General features: G+C 36.2%; 1 protein-coding gene across 2 annotated transcripts in view; it reads left to right on the plus strand.

Moving 5' to 3' along the window:
* LOC307053646 (SH3 domain-binding glutamic acid-rich protein-like) overlaps positions 1-20769 on the plus strand; it is a gene marked incomplete at both ends in the record, with an annotated part of 58094 nt that overhangs the window by 21561 nt on the left and 15764 nt on the right. Inside the window, 2 exons of one of the 2 annotated variants that reach the window (XM_079705146.1) lie at positions 696-776; positions 19734-19826. In XM_079705146.1, coding sequence (XP_079561272.1) covers positions 696-776; positions 19734-19826 — 174 coding nt within the window. The remainder of the gene's footprint in view (positions 1-695; positions 777-19733; positions 19827-20769) is intronic. The other variant, XM_079705147.1, reaches the window with a different exon arrangement.

Consider the following 20769-nt stretch of genomic DNA (forward strand, 5'->3'; position numbering starts at 1 on the left):
AGAAAACCAGCTAAAGATGTGAAACTTTTAGAGAAGCCTTCCACTATGTATGTTTTTTTTTAAAAACATCTTTATTGGAGTATAATTGCTTTACAATGGTGTGTTAATTTCTGCTTTATAACAAAGTGAATCAGCTATACATATACATATATCCCCATATCTCCTCCCTCTTGTGTTTCCCTCCCACCCTCCCTATCCCACCCTTCTAGGTGGTCACAAAGCACCGAGTTGATCTCCCTGTGCTATGCAGCTGCTTCCCACTAGCTATCTAGTTTACATTTGATAGTGTATATATGTCCATGCCACTCTCTCACTTCGTCCCAGCTTACCCTTCCCCCTCCCCGTGTCCTCAAGTCCATTCTCAACATCTGCGTCTTTATTCCTGTCCTGCCCCTAGGTTCTTCCATAGTATGTATGTTTGCGTGTTGTCAGCAATTCCTGAGCAGGAACAATTTGTGTGTGTGTGTGTTCTCACTGTACTGTAATAGGCACAATGAAGGTGTGTAAAAAACAAATGTAAACTTCATGGTTCAGTTTCCTAAATTTGGGCTTGATCATTTTGGCCAGGCAAATGGGGATAACATTTTGTGTTAGCTCCTCATTTAATGACTAATAAATAAAAAATATTAACTTATGTCAATATACTGGCTCACAAGTGTGCACTGGGTTTAATCATTCTTTTTCTTTGCTTCAAGGATTTTGACTCGTTCTTCTCTGCAAAAGAAGAGAATATTATTTATTCCTTCCTTGGCTTGGCTCCCCCTCCAGGCTCAAAGGTAAGCTTGAACACCCCCTTGGGGTCCAATATAGGTCATAAGAAGTGAGGATAAAATCAGCACCGACACTGTTTAATAAGTGATGATCTTTAAATTACCATGATTTTAATACACTTCTTATTCTGATGAAGTCTTATGCATAGAGATAATGCATGGTTTCTATTAAAGCCTGTTTCAAAACTATGCTTTTATTATTTCTGCTCTGTTTACACCTTGTTATAGTAAGCTTTACAATACCTAAGAAATATCATTGCCTTCAATAATCTTAAGTGCGTTAATTAAATATGTAAAAGTATAAATTCTCAGGTTGTGTCTATGAAATTATTTTGTTATGAATTTCTCATGACAGCTTATGTTAGTTAATTTTATCATGATATGTACTCCTATATTAATTATTTCTATTGAAAATGAATTGAATTTTGCTTTTTTTGTCTGATGAGGAGGGGAAAAGTGAGATCTAGACTCAAGAACAAGATGAATTTCATCAGGCTTCTTTCCCCCTCTGGTGTTGTTTCATCTTTGATTATGTATAATTATATCAATTAAATAAAGAATTATGCTAATAAAGCAAATACCATGAATTTGAATGTCTGGTGGAGATCACCTGGTTTTATTCCTTACCTTCACTGCATTCCTCACCTCTACCAAGCATCTCATACATGACTTTCCTTAGATACAAGACAAGCATACATTTGTCTAATTCATTTATTTCTTAACTAATCTGTTTGTGGCCAGCTTCATTTCAAAAGAGCTTTGTGATGACTGAGTCCCAGTTAATTCTCACTGTAGGAGACACAACTAAAAATCCTACCTTATAGAGATGGGTGTGTCTCAGAGGCATGTGGATGTGCTGTCTTCCATGCGTCCACATTCTTCAGGTAATGACACCTGAGGTCTCTTAGTGCTTAGGTTAACACATGCAGGTGTAACACGAATTCCTTCTCCAAATGGTAACATGTAGATTTTACAGTTGGTTAATGTTCTATAAGGGGATAATGGTTCTATACAGGGAAATAAAGGTATTTCCCTTTTAATGAAATACCTTTCTGGCTTTGGTCAGCTTAAATGCAACATATCTCATACACATTATTAACCATTTAAAAAAGTGCTAAAAGCTATTACATGCAATTTGATCTTTTTTATTTGGTATAGGAGTTTGTTAACTGGGTCACGTTAGTTTAGTTATTATGTTTAAGAGATGGTACCTTAGTGTTAAGATATATTTCTTGGTGGGGACACTCAGGTCACTTGGGTCTTGAAGAAGGAAAGGAAGGGTGGAGGGAAGAGTGTTTCAGGCAAAGGTAAGAGCAAATGCAAAGGCCCTGAGGCAGGAAAGGGCTTGGGGATTCCTAAGACCTGCCATGACTGCCCTGAGTCCTGAGTTGCTGGCGTGAAGAGGGAAGGGGCACCATGTGAGGTGGGAGCAGCAGGTGGGCGGCCCATGGGCCACAGCAGTGCTCTGGAGTCTATCTTAGGGGCCGTTAAGACATTGCAAGGGTTTTAAGCAGAGGAGTAATTTTATTTCCTTGTCTAAAACTCTTTTTGGCTACAATGGGATGAATGGATTGAAGTGGTACAAATTACTATAGTAAAACAGATGAGATGTCATGGTGGTGTGGACTAGGGTGGTGGGGATAGATCAGTACAGAAGTGGATGATTTAAGTATCTGTTTTGGAGGAAGAATTGGTAAGAATTGCTGATGGATTGAATCAGCAATGAGAGGGTTTAACTTCCTTGATTTTAGGACCATCAGATTCTATTTTACAATTTGGTTTCTGGTTCTGCTGTGCTCTGAAGAGGGACTGTATTGTGATGAGTTTTTATCTTAAGTGCATCTTTGTACCCCAATGCGTATCTTCATTTCTCATGAAAAGACTGTTTTTTTGAATATTAAAATTTAATTTTTATCCAATTAATATGTGTATAATTTTGAAAAGGTCAAGTAGTGCTACAAGGGTTATTACAGAAAATGGTAGGTCCTGCCTTCATCCCTCATGGATGACTTTTCTTTGGCGGTGTGCTAAGGTGCTGAGTTCCAGGCCAGACATCACTTCTGCTGAGGATGGGAAAGCTGCGGGTCCATATTCTTAGTAGTTTCCAGGGCTGTTGTTGAGAAACCTGGTGCCAGTCTGTCTACTGACCCTGTGTTTGTGTCTGTTTTTGTTTTTCTCATTCCTGGGAGACTTTAGGTTCCTCTCTTTTGCTTTGAAGTTGTACGATGAGGTGCTTGGAATGGTCTTTTCTTCCTTGTTTGTGCTGGGCACTTGCTGGGCCTTTTTTAAATCTGGAAAGTCATGTCCTTCAGTTCTGGAAGATGTTTGAGGTACTATTTCTGTGGTCATTCTTTTCCCATTAGTTTCCATTTTCTTTTCTTTGGTCTTTTTGAAATTCCTCTTATTTGACTGCTGGGCCTCCTGGACTAATCATACATATTTTGTTCTTTGCTTCTGGTTCTTTCACTTAGCATAATGCTGTCAAGGTTCATCTATGTAGTAGTATGTGTCAGTACTTCTTTTCTTTTTATGGCAGAATGATATTCCATTGTATGAATAGACCATATTTTATTTATTGATTCATCAGTTGACGGACATTTGGGTTGTTTCCACTTTGGGACTATTATGAATAATGCTGTTATGACCATTTGTATCTTTTGTTTAATTTTATCTTAAATATTAGTATTGTATTATAGGCTGCTCTGCAAAAGAATCACTTGGACAGTTTTTAAAAAATTAAGATGCTTGAGTTCTGCTTCAGACCAAGGGGAGAGGGTCAGGGATCTGCATTTTAAAAAAGCTCTTTGGGAAATGAAATTGAACTATTTGTAATGAGGTGGATGGACCTAGAGTCTGTCATACAGAGTGAAGTAAGTCAGAAAGAGAAAGACAAATACTGTATGCTGACACATATATATGGAATTTAAGAAAAAAAAAGGTCATGAAGAACATAGGGGTAAGACAGGAATAAAGACACAGACCTACTAGAGAATGGACTTGAGGATATGGGGAGGGGGAAGGGTAAGCTGTGACAAAGTGAAAGAGCGGCATGGACATATATACACTACCAAACGTAAGGTAGATAGCTAGTGGGAAGCAGCCGCATAGCACAGGGAGATCAGCTCGGTGCTTTGTGACCGCCTGGAGGGGTGGGATAGGGAGGGTGGGAGGGAGACGCAAAAGGGAGGGGATATGGGAACATATGTATACATATAACTGATTAAATTTGTGATAAAGCAAAAAATAAAAAAATAAAAAAATAAAAAAAAAAAAAAAAAAAAAAAAAAAAAAAAAAAAAAAAAAGCTCTTTGGTTGATTCTGATGCACACTCCTGTTTAACAACCATTAAGTTAAGGACTCATTTAGCAAATATTCATAGATATGGCTCGCCAAAATGAAGATGATATCATATTTGCTTTAGTTAAAGAACTCACACATTACAGAGAAACAATGAGCTCACTTTGTTTCTCTCCCCATCCTTGTTTCCCTTGCTCCTTAGGGGCCACTAACATCATGGGTATTTTAAGACTATATATAAAACTATGTATTCATCTCCACAAGCAGTACATGTGTTGTTTTGTATTTTTAATGCTTAATTGGTATCATATTTTTTTGGAATTTTCTGCACATTGCTTTTTTCATTACGTTTTGAGACACAGCCACCCTAATATATGTAATTTTATCTCACCCTCTGCTCTGCGTCATCTTGTCCCGTTAAAAAAATTACCTAATCTCAGATTTTAGATCTCACCCTGGTTTGTGCTTAGGTTTTGTCCTATTGCATGAAATTCTTTTTGACTAAGTAGAAGAAAGGGATGGCCATGGAATTATAGAGCTCAGCCTAGAGGGACTTAACATCCAGTTCAGAGCCTTCTCTTCACAAAGGAGGAACTCGAAGCCCAAGAAGTTTAGGTGATTTGCACAAAGATACTCCACTAATTAGCAACACAGCCCATGCTAGAACCTTTGGTGCTGTCAGCATTGCTCGGGTTTATAGGTGTTGGTGTGTACTTGTGGCAAAGTCCTTCAAGTATCCTTTGGGAAGACAGACACTTGATGATTTATGGAAGCGATATTATTTGTCACAGTATCGTTTTGTAGCAAACAACATTGTGGAGAAGTGTCAGCAAGGAAATCAATCTTGTTCAAGCTAAAAATAGATACTCTTGACTGTTATGGAGAAAATGTATGCTTATAAAATGATATTAAGCATTATAAGCAGCATTATTGCTTGTAGAACAGTTTTCTTATCTTAGGCAGGCTGTACCAGGCCAAGTACCAGGCCAGTTTTCCCAAGAGAGCTTTGTAAGTAAGCATTGCCTCCATAAAATCAACCTCAGTCCTTCACAAGCATCTGGTCATGTCTGATTCAATGAGCATCATTATTTTATTTTATTTTCCTTATTGAAGTATAGTTGATTTACAGTGTTGTGCCAATCTCTGCTGTACAGCAAAGTGACTCAGTTATACACATACAGACATTCCTTTTTTATATTCTTTTCCATTACGGTTTATCCCCAGATACTGGATATAGTTCCCTGTGCTATCCATTCTAAATATAATAAACAACCCTGTTAAAAATAGGCAGAGGACCTGAATAGACATTTTTTCCAAAGAAGACATACAGATGGCCAACAGTTACATGAAAAGATGCTCAACATCACTAATCATCAGGGAAATGTGAATCAAAACCATAAAGTGATATCACTTCATACCTGTCAGTAGGGCTGTCAACAAAAAGACAACAAGTAAAAAGTGTTGAGGAGGATTTGGAGAAAAGGGAACCTTTATACACTGTTGGTGGGAATGTAAGTTGGTGCAGCCACTATGGAAGACAGTATGGAGATTCCTCAAAAAGGAATTCAAATTCTAAAAGATACATGCACCCTGATGTTTATTGTGGCATTATTTATAATAGCCGAGATATGGAAGCAACCTAAGTTCCCATCAATAGATGAATGGATAAAGAAGATGTGATACACACACACACACACACACACACACGCACTCACACACTGGAATACTATTCAGCCATAAAAAGATGAAATCTTGCCATTTGTGACAGCGTGGATGGACCTTGAAGGTATTATGAGAAGTGAAATAAATTAGATGGAAAAAGACAAATACTGTATGATTTCACTCAATATATGCAACATAAAAAACTAATGAACAAACAAACAAACAAACAAAATAAATGAACAAACAGAACCAAACACGTAGATACAGAGAACAGAGTAGTGGTCACCAGAGGGGATGGGTGAGCGAGAGGGCAATACAGGTAAAGGTGGTCAACTGTATAGTGATGGATGGAAACTAAATTTCTGGTGGTGAGCACGTTGTAGGATATACAGAAGTAGAAATGTAATGTATACACGAAACTTATACAGTGTTATAAATCAATGTTACCTCAAAAAAATTTTAAAAAAGTACTTAGTGATAGGTTAAAAAATTAGGTTGTTTCTGTGGCATGCAAAATGAAGTACTAAAGTCACTCCAAAAAAATTTTAGGCAAAATATAAATGTAATCACTAAATCTATTTTCAAAGACAACAGCAATCATTCTATCTAATTTATAAAAATGGATGAATAGAGGAAAAATCTTGATACAACAAAATTATCCAGAGAACTATACTGTGAATATACCAAGCATATGTACCATGCAATATGCTATGAATGACAAGCATATTCTTACCATATATGGTAGGACTATATCAAGAATATCAAGTAATGAGATTCAGTCGGCCTGGAGTAGATCCTGAACAACTATATATTAGTAAAACTACATGAGTATATGATGGGAATCTCTAATAGAAAATTATTGCCCTAGATCATGCTAGATTGAAATTAAAGAAGTAAAGGTATGACCAAGTTAACATTTAAAGCAAATAACTAAAGTTAGGATTGATAACCTATACCATCATTGTCAAATATCATGCCAGGAACCACTAGGATCAACGTCTTCTATATGTTATTTTAGTCAGGGGAGTATTATTAAGACACCAATGGAAAATATCCAGTTATATATATGTATATATGTAAATAGATTTTCCCGTAACTGGTAGAGGTACGTACAGTCATCACAACGACAAAGCATCACATTTACAGAATGCTGTCAAGGTGTGACTATTCAGTGTCAGAGTCTGAACATCCCAGTGGGGACCGTCGTCACAGCAGCCACCCCAGGACGTTCTGATATTTCCCACAGTGACACTGACATTGCTCAAGAAGGTTCCAATCGTCTGATGGGGTCATGGTCGCATCCTCTAGCAGGAGATGGATTCTCTCTTAGGACACATCCAAGTCTGGTGAAGAAGGTGAAGATAATATGTCTGGATAATGTAATTTGGGGCCCCAAATGACGTGTGATTAAAAGTTTTGATCCTGTCATACAGAGTGAAGTAAGTCAGAAAGAGAAAGACAAATACCGTATGCTAACACATATATATGGAATTTAAGAAAAAAAAATGTCATGAAGAACCTAGGAGTAAGACAGGAATAAAGACACAGACCTACTAGAGAATGGACTTGAGGATATGGGGAGGGGGAAGGGTAAGCTGTGACAAAGCGAAAGAGAGGCATGGACATATATACACTACCAAACGTAAGGTAGATAGCTAGTGGGAAGCAGCCGCATAGCACAGGGAGATCAGCTCGGTGCTTTGTGACCACCTGGAGGGGTGGGATAGGGAGGGTGGGAGGGAGGGAGGCACAATAGGGAAGAGATATGGGAACAGATGTATATGTATGACTGATTCACTTTGTTATAAAGCAGAAACTAACACACCATTGTTAAGCAATTATACTCCAATAAAGATGTTAAATAAATAAATAAATAAATAAAACTAAAAACTAAAAAAAAAAAAGTTTTGATCCTCATTTTCTGGTGTGACTAGTGAGCTTCCGTTGAAAGCAATTTTGAGTCACGGCAAAAATATTTCAATAAGTGCAGGGTTTCCCAGTAACCTGAAGGAGGAAGACCAGACTGAACAGATGATCCAGGTGCCTTCAAAGGAAGGAGCGTGAAAGGGAGAAGGAGAGGGAGACAGAAACATTTGAAGAGCACTGTAAAAGACATGAATTTGGAGCAGAAACAGACATTCTGAAATTTCCTAATTTAAAACGGCAAGATGAGTGGCAGAGAGAGTGGATGCCATTGAGACCCATGTGTGGTTCAAGATCAACAGGGGGAAATACCTCCAACACAAAATAAAATGCAAAGAAATAGAAATCATTTGGGAAAGCCAGAGCCTGGAAGTCAGCCACAGGAGACCTAGGACATGAACCAGAAAGAGCGAAGATTATCATACGAGGTGAAGTTAAGTAAGACAGAGAAAGACAAATGTTGTGTGCTATTGTTTATATGTGGAATCTAAAAAAATGATACAATTGAACTTATTTACAAAATAGAAAGAGACTCACAGACTTAGAGAATGAACTTATGGTTACTGGGGAGAATTGTCAGGGGGAGGGATAGATTGGGAGTTTGGGATTGACATGCACACACTACTATATTTAAAATGGATAACCGTCCATCAACAGAGGAATGGATAAAGAAGACGTGGTACATATATACAATGGAATATTACTCAGCCATAAAAAGGAATGAAAATGTGCCCTTTGCAGAGACGTAGATGGACTTAGAGACTGTCATACAGAGCGAAGTAAGTCAGAAAGAGAAAAACAAATATCGTGTATTAACGCATATATGTGGAATTTAGAAAAATGGCACAGATGAACCTATTTGCAAAGCAGAAATAGAGACATAGATGTAGAGAGCTAACGTATGGATACCAAGTGGGGGAGGTGGGATGGATTGGGAGATTGGGATTGACGTATGTACACACCTATGTATGAAGTAGATGGCTGGTGAGGGCCTACTGAATAGCACAGGGGGAAAAAAAAAGGAACAATCTGTTTGCCAGAAATATATTAAAATGTAATATATGCATTAAAATGCATTCCAGTATACATTAGGTGCAGACAAATACTGTTTGATTCCACTTATACGAGGTACCTAGAATAGTCAAACTCATAGTCAGAAAGTACATCGGTAGATGCCAGGGGCCGGGGGGTGGGGAGGGTGGGGAGAGGGAATTGGAATTAGTGTTTAATGGGGACAGGGTTTCAGTTTAGGAAGGTGAAAAATTTGGGAGATGGTTGATGGTGAGAGTTTCACAACAATGTGAATGTACTTACTGCCACTGAACTGTACAGTAAAATATGGTTAAAATAGTATGTTTTAGATTATGTGAGTTTTAGCACAGTAAAAGAAAATAATGAAAAAAAATAAAATGGATAACCAACAAGGACCTACTGCAAAAATAAATAAATAAAAAGCATGAGGAGAAAAAAAAAGCGTGAAGAGCAGGAGAAGAGAACTCATGACTAAGAGAGAACAGAGGGCCCTCCACTTGAAGGTGATGCTGCAGCCTCCCCTCCAGCCCCTTGTCTCCTGACTGGGCGGGAAAACCAGAGGGTGCCGTCTGAGGACCAGAAACTAGGCAAGAGTCCCTGCAAGATGGAAAGCAGAAAGGGCTGGTTTGAAGGAGGAACTGAGCCCTGGTGTTGGCCAAGGTGGGCGCAGCTCTCAGGGCCCTGCAGGCCCAGATGGGGCATTTGCACTGCAGGAGGGGCCCTGGGCAGTGATTTGGAGCAGCCTGGCACCTGAACCCCTCTCACCCCACCTCCATCCTGCTCTTAGTCCCGGCGGTGGCCCGCAGAGGGGTCTTCCCTGGGAGAAGCGGTGAGTGTGAGCTGGGTTGGGGGCGGGGCAGGTCCCCGAGAAACCTGGAGCAGGCAGGCCCTGGCAGTCGGCCTCAGCCCTAGATGCACAGCAGAAGCACCAGGGGAGCTGTTAGTACCAGGAGATGCCAGGGCCGTAGCCAAGATGGGCTGAATGGAAATCTCTGGGCGGGGAGGCCCCAGGGGACTTTAATGTGCCCCTAAAGCTGAGAACCACTTCTGTAAAGGAAAACCTTGTCCAAATAGTGACGTCAGGAATTTTAAACAACCTCAGAAAAAGCCAGGAGTTGTGGAAGGCCATATGGGAACAATGACATATGTGAGAATATCCATTCTGGTTTGGGGATATGGAGAAAAGGAGGGAAATACCAATGTTCTGAAGGTCTGGGCTCAGTGGGGGGCAGGGGAAGTAAATCATTTTGTTGGGGATCGTTCATATTATGTAACTGTGATTTATTAAGAGAGAACTGTGAGATTTATGAACAGAAAGGTAAGCAATAGTGAAATAGAAAAACATTGCAGAACATCTAGATTAGCAGAACGGGGTCAGAGCTGAGGGAAACAGAATGGAGACAAACTTAAGTCAGCAAAATGAAGGGAAGGAAAAACATGAGAGAAGACAGAAGAGCTCTAATGAATTAATATGGTAGAAAGAATCAAAGCAACTCTATCAGTTGTTCTAAAAAATTTGGAGAGGCTGAAATTTCCTAGCCTGGATTCTTGAATAGTTGTTGTACAGTTGATGAGAAACGGGTGTTAGATCTCCAGTTATGTGAATTGTCTGTTCTTCCCTTTAATCTGACTAACTTATGCTTCATACGTTTTAAAAGCACAATCATATTTATGATTATGACTTTCTAATGAATTGACTCTTTTATTATTATCAAATATCTTTTTAAAATCCCTGGTAATACTCTTTGTCTTTTTATCTGTATATTATGATTAAAAAGAAAAGCTGTTTTAAAAAGATGTTCCAGACTTCTTATGCTTACTGTTTGCATGGTATATCTTTTTCCATCTGTTTACTTTCAACTTACCCATGTAGACAGCATAGAATTGGATCTTGTGCATTTTTAATTCATTCTGACAATCTCTGTTGTCAACTGGACCATTTAGTTTATTAATATTTAAGTAATCGTTGAATTAATTGTGTTTAGATTTATCATTTTATTACTTGTTTTTTATTTGTCCCCTCTCCTTTTATTCCTCTATTCTATGTGCTTTTGCTTTGCTTTGGGTTATTTGGATGTACTTTAGAATTCCCTTTTAATTTATTTTTTGGCTTTTTAGTGATACTTCTTCCATTTTTTTTGTAATGCAAAACTATTTTTGGTTGCTCTAGTGATTGTAGTGTACATTCTTAATATTTCATGGTCTATAGTTAATCTTATAACACTTTATAATATGAACAAGCATTGCAATCATATATATCCATTTACCATCCCCATCCTTTGTGCTATATGTATCATGTATATTACATTTTTCTATATCATCACCTCAACTATACAGTATTATAATTTTTGCATTGAACAATCCTATGTATTTTTTTTTCAAAAAGAGTAAATATAACCTTTTACATTTACTCAGACAATTTTTTGACACTTTAAATATGTTGTTTCCTTCTGTCTTCTGGTCTTCATTGTTTCTAATGAGACATGAAGATTATTTGAATCCTTGTTCCCTGTATGTAATATGTCATTTTTCTGTGGTAGCTTTCAAGATTTTCTCTCCATCTTTGGTTTTCAGCTGTTTGATTATGGTGTACCTGGGCATAGTTTTCTTTCTGTTTATCCTTATTGGGATTTGCTGAGATTCTGGAATCTGTAAATATATATGTCTTTTACCACATTTAGGAAGTTTTCAGCCATTATATTTTCAGATATTATTTCTGCCCCATTTTTTCTCATCTCCCCTTCGGACACTCTAATTACATAAGTCTTTTGTCATTATCCCGTATTTCCCTGAAGCTTTTTTTATTTTTTAAAAATCTTGTTTCTCTCTGGTCTTCAAATTGGATAATTTCTGTTGGTCTATCTTTAAGTTCACTTATTTTTTCCTCTGTCATCTTCATTCTGCATCCAGTCTGGTGAGTTTTAAATTTCAGATATTTTATTTTTTCTGTTATAGAATGTCCCACTTGTTTGATTTTTATAGTTTTTATTTCTCTGCTGAGATTTCTAATTGTTTCATCATCATATGCATATTTTCCTTTACATCTTTGAGCACAGTTATAATAGCTGCTTTAAAGTTTTGTCTGCTAATTCCAACATCTGGGTTCTTTCTGGATTGGTCTCTATTTATTGTTTTTTCTTTTGAGGATGGGTTACATTTTCCTTGTTCTTTATACTTCAAGTGTTTTGGATGCTTGGAGATAGTGAAGGTTGTGTTGTGCAGACTGTATTTTGTTACATTCCTCTGAAAAATGTTGATTTTTTGTTTGTTTATTTCAGTAGGCATTTACTTTGTCGTACTCAAACTGCAAACTCTATGTTTCTAGTAGCAGCTTAAATCTGAGTTGAGTTCTTTTTTCTTTAGCTGAAACCAGTCCCATGCACACATTGTTCTGGGCTCAGCTGGAGATTTTGGCAGAGTTTATAAACAGAATTTGGGGCTCCCTCCATCTGACTCTCTCCTGTCCAGGATTCTGTCCTCATTTTCTAGGGGCTGTGGGTGCCCCAAATTCTGTTTTTTTTGGATTTTTCAGGCAAAAAATACTGTGGGTTTACTGTTGTGGTTTTATGTCTCTCACAAGATTTACATATTCTCAGGCTTAAGCCCTGAGAACAGCAACTCACCCAGTGCCATTCTCACTTTTTTTTAAACCATTTTTCAAAAACTTTACTGTTCAGTAGTGTTAAGTATATTTACATTGTTGTGCAAAAAATCTCCAGAACTTTTTCATTTTGTAAAACTGAAACTCTATACTCGTACAACTCCTCATTTCTCCCTATCCCCAGTCCCTGGTAACCACTATTTTACTTTCTGTTTCTATGAATTTTTCTATTTTAGATTCCTTATATAAGTGAAATCAAACAGTATTGTATTTTTGTGACTGGCTTATTTCACTTAACATAATGTACTCAGGGTTCATCTATGTTGCAGCATGTGTCAGGATTTCCTTTCCTTCTTTTTTAAGGCTGAATAGTATTCCATTGTATGTATTCTCATCCATTCATCCACTGATGATATTTGAATTGTTTCCACCTCTTGGCTATTGAGAATAATGCAGCTGTGAACCTGAGTGTGCAAATCATTCTCATCTTTTAAGTCAACTTCCTTTTGGATCTTCTTACTTTGGTTCATTCTCTTCTTGTTTTTCCTTTACTTCTGTTTTAAAGAAAATTTATTTTTAAAAATTCACCTAGAGTTTATAGTCATTATTTGTTAGAGAGTTTATAGGATATTACTTGCCTACACTGGAATTGGAGTTGTCAGTGGTATTAGATTTTAACATAGATTGAGACATATATTATTTATAACAATAAAACAATAATTCAAAGGAAAATGGAAATGAAGGGCATAAACAAAACATAAAGAAAGCTGGAGTGACATTAATAATATTAAATATAGAGGAATTCAAGACCAAAAGCATTAACTAGGTAAAAGAGGTATTATGAGAAATGGTAAAAATCTATAAAGAAAATATAGTAGTCATGGATCTTTATGGATCATACTACATGGCAGTCAATTTCATAAATCAGAAACTCCTAGACATACAATGAAAACTTGTTAAAAACATACCTTTCAATACATATACTGTACTTATTACATATCAGACACAATTTGAAGCAAGCAAACAAATGTAATCAGCCAACTTAATTTTTAAAAGTTTAAAAATTAAAAAATTTTCTTCTAGCTTTATTGAGATATAACTGCAGCACTGTATATATACAGCACTGCAGTTTAAGGTATACAGCATCATGATTTGACTTACATATATCATGAAATGAAGTTTAGTGACCATCCATCATCCTGTACAGATACAAAATGAAAGAATTAGAAAAAAAATTTTTCCTTGTGTGAGAACTCTTAGGATTTGCTCTCTTGACAGCTTTCGTATATAACCCCCAGCAGTGGTAATTATATTTATCATGTTGTACCGTACATCCCTGGTACTTATTTATCTTGTAACTGGAAATTTGTACCTTTTGTCTACCTCATCCAATTCCCTTCTCCCCACCTGCTGCCTCTGGTAACCACAGACTTTTTTCTATGAGTTTGTTTGTTTTTGAAGTATAACTGACGAACAACACTATGTTAGTTCCTGGTATACAACATAATGATTTAATATTTCTGTACATTTCAAAATGGCCACCATAAGTCTAGTTACCATCTGTCACCATACAAAGATATTACAGAATTATTGACTGTGTTCCCCACATTGTACATTTCATAACAGTGACATTTATTTTGTAACTGAAAGTTTGTATCTCTTAATCTCCCTCACCTATTTCTTTCCTCCCTCCATCTCCTTCCACTCTGGCAACCACTCTGTATTTATGACTCTGTTTCTGTTTGGTTATGTTTGTTCATGTGCTTTGTTATTTAGATTCCACATTTAAGTGAAATCATACAGTATTTGTCTTTCTCTTTCTGACTTATTTCACTTAGCATAATACCCTTTAGGCCCATCCATGTTGTTGCAAATTCCATTCTTTTATAAGGCTGTGTAATATTCCATATATATATATATATATATATATATATATATATATATATATATATATATGCCACATCTTCTTTATCCACTCGTCTATTGATGGACACTGAGGTGGCTACCATACCTTGGCTATTGTAAATAATGTTGCAATGAACATTGGGGCATATATTTTTTCAGGTTAGTGTTTTCATTTTCTTCAGATAAATACCCAGGAGTGCAGTTGATGGGTTGTGTGGCAGTTCTACCTTTAATTTTTTGAGGAAGCTCCATACTGTCTCCTCTAGTAGCTGTACCAATCTACATTTTTATCAACAGTGCATGAGGATTCTCTTTTCTCCACATCCTCACCAACACTTGTTATTTGTTGTCTTTTTGATAACAGCCATTCTGACAGGTGAGAGGTGATATCTCATTGTGGTTTTGATTTTCATTTCCGTGATGATTAGTGATGTTGAACATCTTTTTATGTGCCTGTTGCCCATCTGTATGTCTTCTTTGGAAAAATGTCTATTCAGGTCCTCTGCCCATTTAACATTTTTTAATGTTGAGTTATATGAGTTTTATTTTTTTAAATTAAAAAAAAAATTTATTTTATTTTATTTATTTTATTTTTGGCTGTGTTGGGTCTTCGTTGCTGCATGTGAGCTTTTCCCTGGTTGTGGCAAGCAGGGGCTACTCTTCATTGTGGTGTGTGGGCTTCTCATTGTGGTGTTCTCTTGTTGTGGAGCACAGGCTCTAGATGTGCAGGATTCAGTAGTTGTGGCATATGGGCTCAGTAGTTGTGGCACACGGGTTTCACTGCTCTGCGGCATGTGGGATCTTCCCGGACCAGGGCTCGAACCCATGTCCCCTGCATTGGCAGGCGGATTCTTAACCACTGAGCCACCAGGAAAGCCCATGGTTTTTTAAATTTTTATTTTTTGGCCATGCCATGTGGGTTGTGGGATCTTATCAATAGTTCCCTGACCAGGGATCGAACCCATGCCCCCTGCAGTGGAAGAGTGGAGTCCTAACCACTGAATTCCCTATATGAGTTCTTTGTATATTTTGGATATTAATCCCTTATCAAATGTAGTATTTGCAATATCTTCTTTAATTTGGTAGGCAGCCTTTTTGTTTTGTTGATAGTTTCCTTTGCTGTGCAAAAGTCTTTTAGTTTGACGTAGTCCAGTTTATTTATTTTTACTTTTGTTTCCCTTGTCTGAGGAGACACATCCAAACAAATATTGCTAAGACTGATGTCAAAGAGCGTACTGCTTATGTTTTCTTCTAGACGTTTTATGGTTTCAGGTCTTATGTTTAAGTCTTTAATCTATTTTGAGTTTATTTTTGTATATGGTATGAGGAAGTAGTACAGTTTGATTCTTTTCCATGTAGCTGTCCAGTTTTCCCAACACCATTTATTGAAGATGCTGTTTTTTCCTTATTGTGTATTCTTACCTCCTTTGTCATAGATTAAGTGACCCTAAATGTGTGGGTTTATTTTCAGGGTCCCTATTCGATCGATCTGTATGTCTGTTTTTGTGCCAGTATCATACAGTTTTGATTTTGTAGCTTTGTAGTATAGTTTGAAACTAGGGAGCATAATACTTCCAGTTTTGTCTTTCCTTCTTAAGATTATTTTGGCTACTTGGGGTCTTTTGTGACAGCAAACAATTTAATAGATATGTAGAGATATATGTATACACACACAAAAATAAGAATATATTAGATAGATATTAATAGAATGTATTCTTCTCTTACACTTATTAAACAATTTCCAAATCTATTATGTTCTTGGTCACAAAGGAAACTTTCATAAATTTCAAAAAGGGATGATTTTACAGGATACATTTTTATCCCAAGTATAGAATTACAATCTGGAAGAGAAATATCATAAAAACTTAAGAAATAAATATATGCCATTTCAAATAACTCCATATCCAAGGGAAAACAAAACTGATATTACAAGTCATCAAATAATAAGCAAAAGATATTATTTCATACACAAACCCCAATATATAGCCATATCTCTATACAGAGGAAAATTGTTAACTTTAAATATTCTTATAATTAAAGCAGAAAGGTAAAAACTTAGTAAAATAAATATTCAACTTATAAAATTAGGAAAATAGAAAAAAAAGAGTAGGCAGTGAATCAATAAAAAGAAAAACCAAGATTAATTTAATACAAAAGAGAAAGTGTGTGTCTGTGTGCCTCTGTGTGTGCATATATGAATACAATTTATATATATTTGAATATATATAATTTGAATACATTTATATGTAATTTGACTATATATAATTTGAACAGACAAATGAAATGGATGAAATCCCTGACCAGTTGATACATTACTTAGAAAACTTTCAGTTATACCTAGATCAATTTCTGTTATTAATTCAGATGGGAAGTCTAAATAATATATTAGCAAACTGTATCCAGAAATGAATTAAAGGTAATACACCAGATTAGAGCAGAATTTTTTCTATCAAAGTAGTTCATTACATGAACTTATTGATGGAGAAAAACTGTAAGATTTTGTCCATAATACCAAGAAGATATTTGATATAATTCATCAGACATTCCTAGTTAAAATAGACATGGATTAAAATATAAGTAGAAGGAAACTGAGTAAATATGATAAAAACCAATTATCAAAAGAAAACTGTATCCTAATGAACCATGAAATGCTGAAGAATTTCTATTAAAATCAGAAGAAAGATAGGCATGCCTGTCATCACCATATTATTAAACATTGTTTTAGAAGATGTAGTTATTACAAAAAAGTAAGAAAGTGAAATATCTCTTATATATGTAGCATATATGAAATATAAAAATTATCTTTATTTGTGTATGATGTAAATGTATGCCTAGCAATCTCAACAAACTCCAATAAAATCCATTAGAATTAGTATTATAGTTTATTAAGTTTCTGGATTAAAAAATGCAAAAATTAGTAGCTTTTATTTATATCAACTATAATGGATAGGAAGTTAAAATGTAAAAAACATATCTCACTCAAAATAGTGATAAAAATCTCTAAAATGTTTAAGAATAAATTTATCTGAAAGACACCAACAAATACTAAAGTAATGGAGAGACCTATGATGCCCTGAGTAGGACGACCTAACAATAAGAAGTGATAATCCCTAAACTAATAAATACATTTAGTGCTATTTCAATGAAAAGCCTATTTAATATTTTTGACACTAGGAAAAATGATCTTAAAATGAATTGGAATGATACATGTCTGAGAAGAGCCAAGAAAATTTTGAAAAAGGAGACTTTGTGTAGCAAAGTATTGCCTTTCTGAATATTGAAATTTATGTTAAAAACTACAGTGATAAAAGGTGTATATTGGCATGGGAACTGATAAATACATCCATGGATATGCTTATATATTTATATATAGACTAGTGTGTTAACAGATCCAAATGCATACATAGAACTTTATAAATGACAAAAATAACATCTCAATTCAAGGGAAAAATAATGGTACGGGCATAATTTGTCATCTATCTGGAAGAAAACAGACCCCTACCTTATAGCATATACAAAATTAGATTCCAGGTGGATTAAGTCTCTAGATGTTAATAATTAATACAAAACAATAGAAATACATTTCAGAGAATAAAACTTAGATAAATTTGTGTATATAAAGGGCGACAAAACAAAACAAAAAAACCCAACAAAATTTGTAAAAAGTTATAGACTGGAAAAAAAACCTTGTAACCTGACAAAGGGCTAATATTTCTATTGTATAAAGAACCTCTAAAAATTGATAATAAAACACAAACAACTCGTAAAAATGGGCAAAACATATGAAAGCATTTATCTGAATAGCAAATGTAAGTGGCTAAAACTAATGAAAAATATGCCTTTCCTTTCCAGTAATGAGGAAAATGTAAATTAAAACAGAAATGAAATTCCATTTTCTCCCAACAGGTTGGCAAAGATTAAAAAGAGCAATCATCTTCATTGCTCATGGAGATAAAGGAAAAGTGGCCAGGCACATATTACGATGGGAATGTAAATTGCTGCAATTTCTTTTTTTAGAAAGAAATCTAATCCTCCCCACCATTTTATTCATTTTAATATAGCATTGTTTGTACAGACACAAATGTGTGAACTTTCTGAAAAACCATCAACTGGGAAATATTTGAATAAGTTGTCTGAAAAACCATCAACTGGGAAATATTTGAATAAGTTGTTATATATTTAATATTAAGCAGATGTTAATAACAATGAGTTACAACCATATGAATTAATCTGGACAAATGTACACAATATACTAAGCTAAAAAATCAAATTGTGCATAGTATGTTCCCATATCTGTTTAAAAAAACACAAAAATGAAACAAAAATAGCCTCTATGTATGTATTAAGGTAGTCTTAGGTACATATAAAATTTTTAATATTGAGTATCATAGAAGCTTGGAACTGGAAATTGTGTATATGGCTTAATTTTTTCCCACGAGCTTGAAGTGCCTTTGTAATCAAAATCACCAAATCCTACCCCCACCCCATTTTTACTAAGATATAATTGAAATATAACATTGTATGAGTTTAAGGGGTACAACATAATGATTTAATATATGTAGGTGGTGTGAAATGATCATCACAATAAGTTAACATCCATCACCTCACATAGTTACAATTTTTTTCCTTCTGATGAGAAAAATAACCTAATATTTTAAGAGACTGGGAACCACTGGTTAAGTCAAGAGAACATAAAGTAGAAGGTGTATCCTAGCCCTGCCCCTAACTTGCAATGTGACATTTTTTGCCTTTATTTTCTTGCCTCTAAGGTGTGAGTGGTGGTGACTGCCTTATGGAATTAGGTTACAGTGTCATAGTGAAGATAAAATGAAGAATGAAGACAAACATAATTTGGATAGTTAAATGGTATTGAAATGCAAGCTATTTATCCTCAAGAAAATTCTCAGACATTCTCAATTTCTATGATGCAGGTGACAAAATCGCCCGAGGAAGCATCTTCCCTTCCCAATGGTGATGTGGCAGGAGAAGCACAGAGCAACACAGAGGTAAGAACTGGTATCTTGAACCATCTCCTGGAGACTCGTTTACTCAGAATGTCTACTAGGTTCTAATCTTTTCATATCTGTTTGTCTATCTGTCTACCTCATCTATCTATCTATCTATCTTTCTATCTATCTATCATCTAGCTATCTCTCTATCATCTATCTTTCTATCTTTTTTAATCTCTAAAATTATAAGGCTTCTTTCCACACAAGCAATAGAAAATAAATATTCCCTAAATATGGAATCCTTTGGAGTTCTCTTCACAAGCCTTAAATAGGTGAATTAACTCCTATTAGGGTCTTTATTACTCTACCATGCACATGAGTCGGGTCTATGGACTTACACCGACAGATCCAATCAGCAATATCGAGGGTTGGTGATCCCATACTCTAGGGGTTAAGTGACTAATACACTTATGTCCATGTTTGCTTTGTTGATGTATTGTGTATCTAAATAAGGAAACCACAGTACGTATGGTCTGGTGTTGCCTTAGAAGCTTATCCAAGGTTAGTGATACCATGGGTTTCCTTTATGACCAGGAAACAGAGAAGGCTGAAGAAAGTGGACAACACGAGGCACAAAAAGAGGGCAATGAAGATGAGGGTGACCTCACCGGATCCCCAGAGAAGCATGTGAGTGTTTGCTGTTTTCACTGTAGTTTCACTGGATTCAGTTCTGTTCAACAAGCATTTATTTAGCTCTGCCAGGTGCCAGGAATCTTTCTGGGCACATGAGAGTGGGCGTGAAAGTAAAGAACTGAGGGTTTAGCCAGGAGGCAGCAGGTAATTTTCACTTAATGTGTTAACGGCTGTGTTCAAGGTGGGTAGAAGGCTGAAAGGAAGCCAGAGGAAGGACCCTGACCCCAGGCCTGGAGTGACAGGCTACGCAAGGCTTTAATGATTTGTCATTGTGTTGTTACGGTTAGGTTGGGTTCATGTTCTTTCTAAAGCAAGGGACCTTATGCCTTGGTCATGTGTAGTGATGGACTCCTATCACACTGGTCGACTTAAAAAAAATGTACAACGTGAACGTTGTGAGTTAAGTTTTATTTGGGGCAGAATTAGGACTATAGCCCGGGAGACAGCATCTCAGAGAACTCTGAGAAACTGCTCCGAAGAGGTGGGGGAAACGTCAGTACATATGTGATTTTGATAAAGGGGAGTCAATGCCATCAAGAGCATATGTTTTGCAGAAGTTTCTGTTCATCTCGTGAAGGTTACTTCTAGTCACGAGGAGCAGACGTCACCATGAAGGATTTTAGTGCTTTTCTAGATACGAGGAGATGCAAGAATTGGGCTCATAAAATCTTCTCCTGAAAGCATCGAACTATCTGAAGACCTGTTCTGCGAGTTTCTCCCAGAGCACAGAGGGCCTCATTCCTGATCTCCACCCTGAGCTCCTTTCAAGGGGTGTTGAAGGTCAGCAACTGCAACAGCTCATGATTTAATCCTTGTAGAGGCAGATGGCAAGTGCCAGTTTGTAGTTGGCATACTCTACCAAGAGGATTTGTGGGAAGCCAATGGGAGCTGAGGATAATAGGGTCCCTGGGGGAGGGAAACTGACACCAATTCAAAG

The sequence above is a fragment of the Hyperoodon ampullatus genome, assembly GCF_949752795.1.
Source record: "Hyperoodon ampullatus genome assembly, chromosome: 5".
NCBI classification, from domain to species: Eukaryota; Metazoa; Chordata; class Mammalia; order Artiodactyla; family Ziphiidae; genus Hyperoodon; species Hyperoodon ampullatus.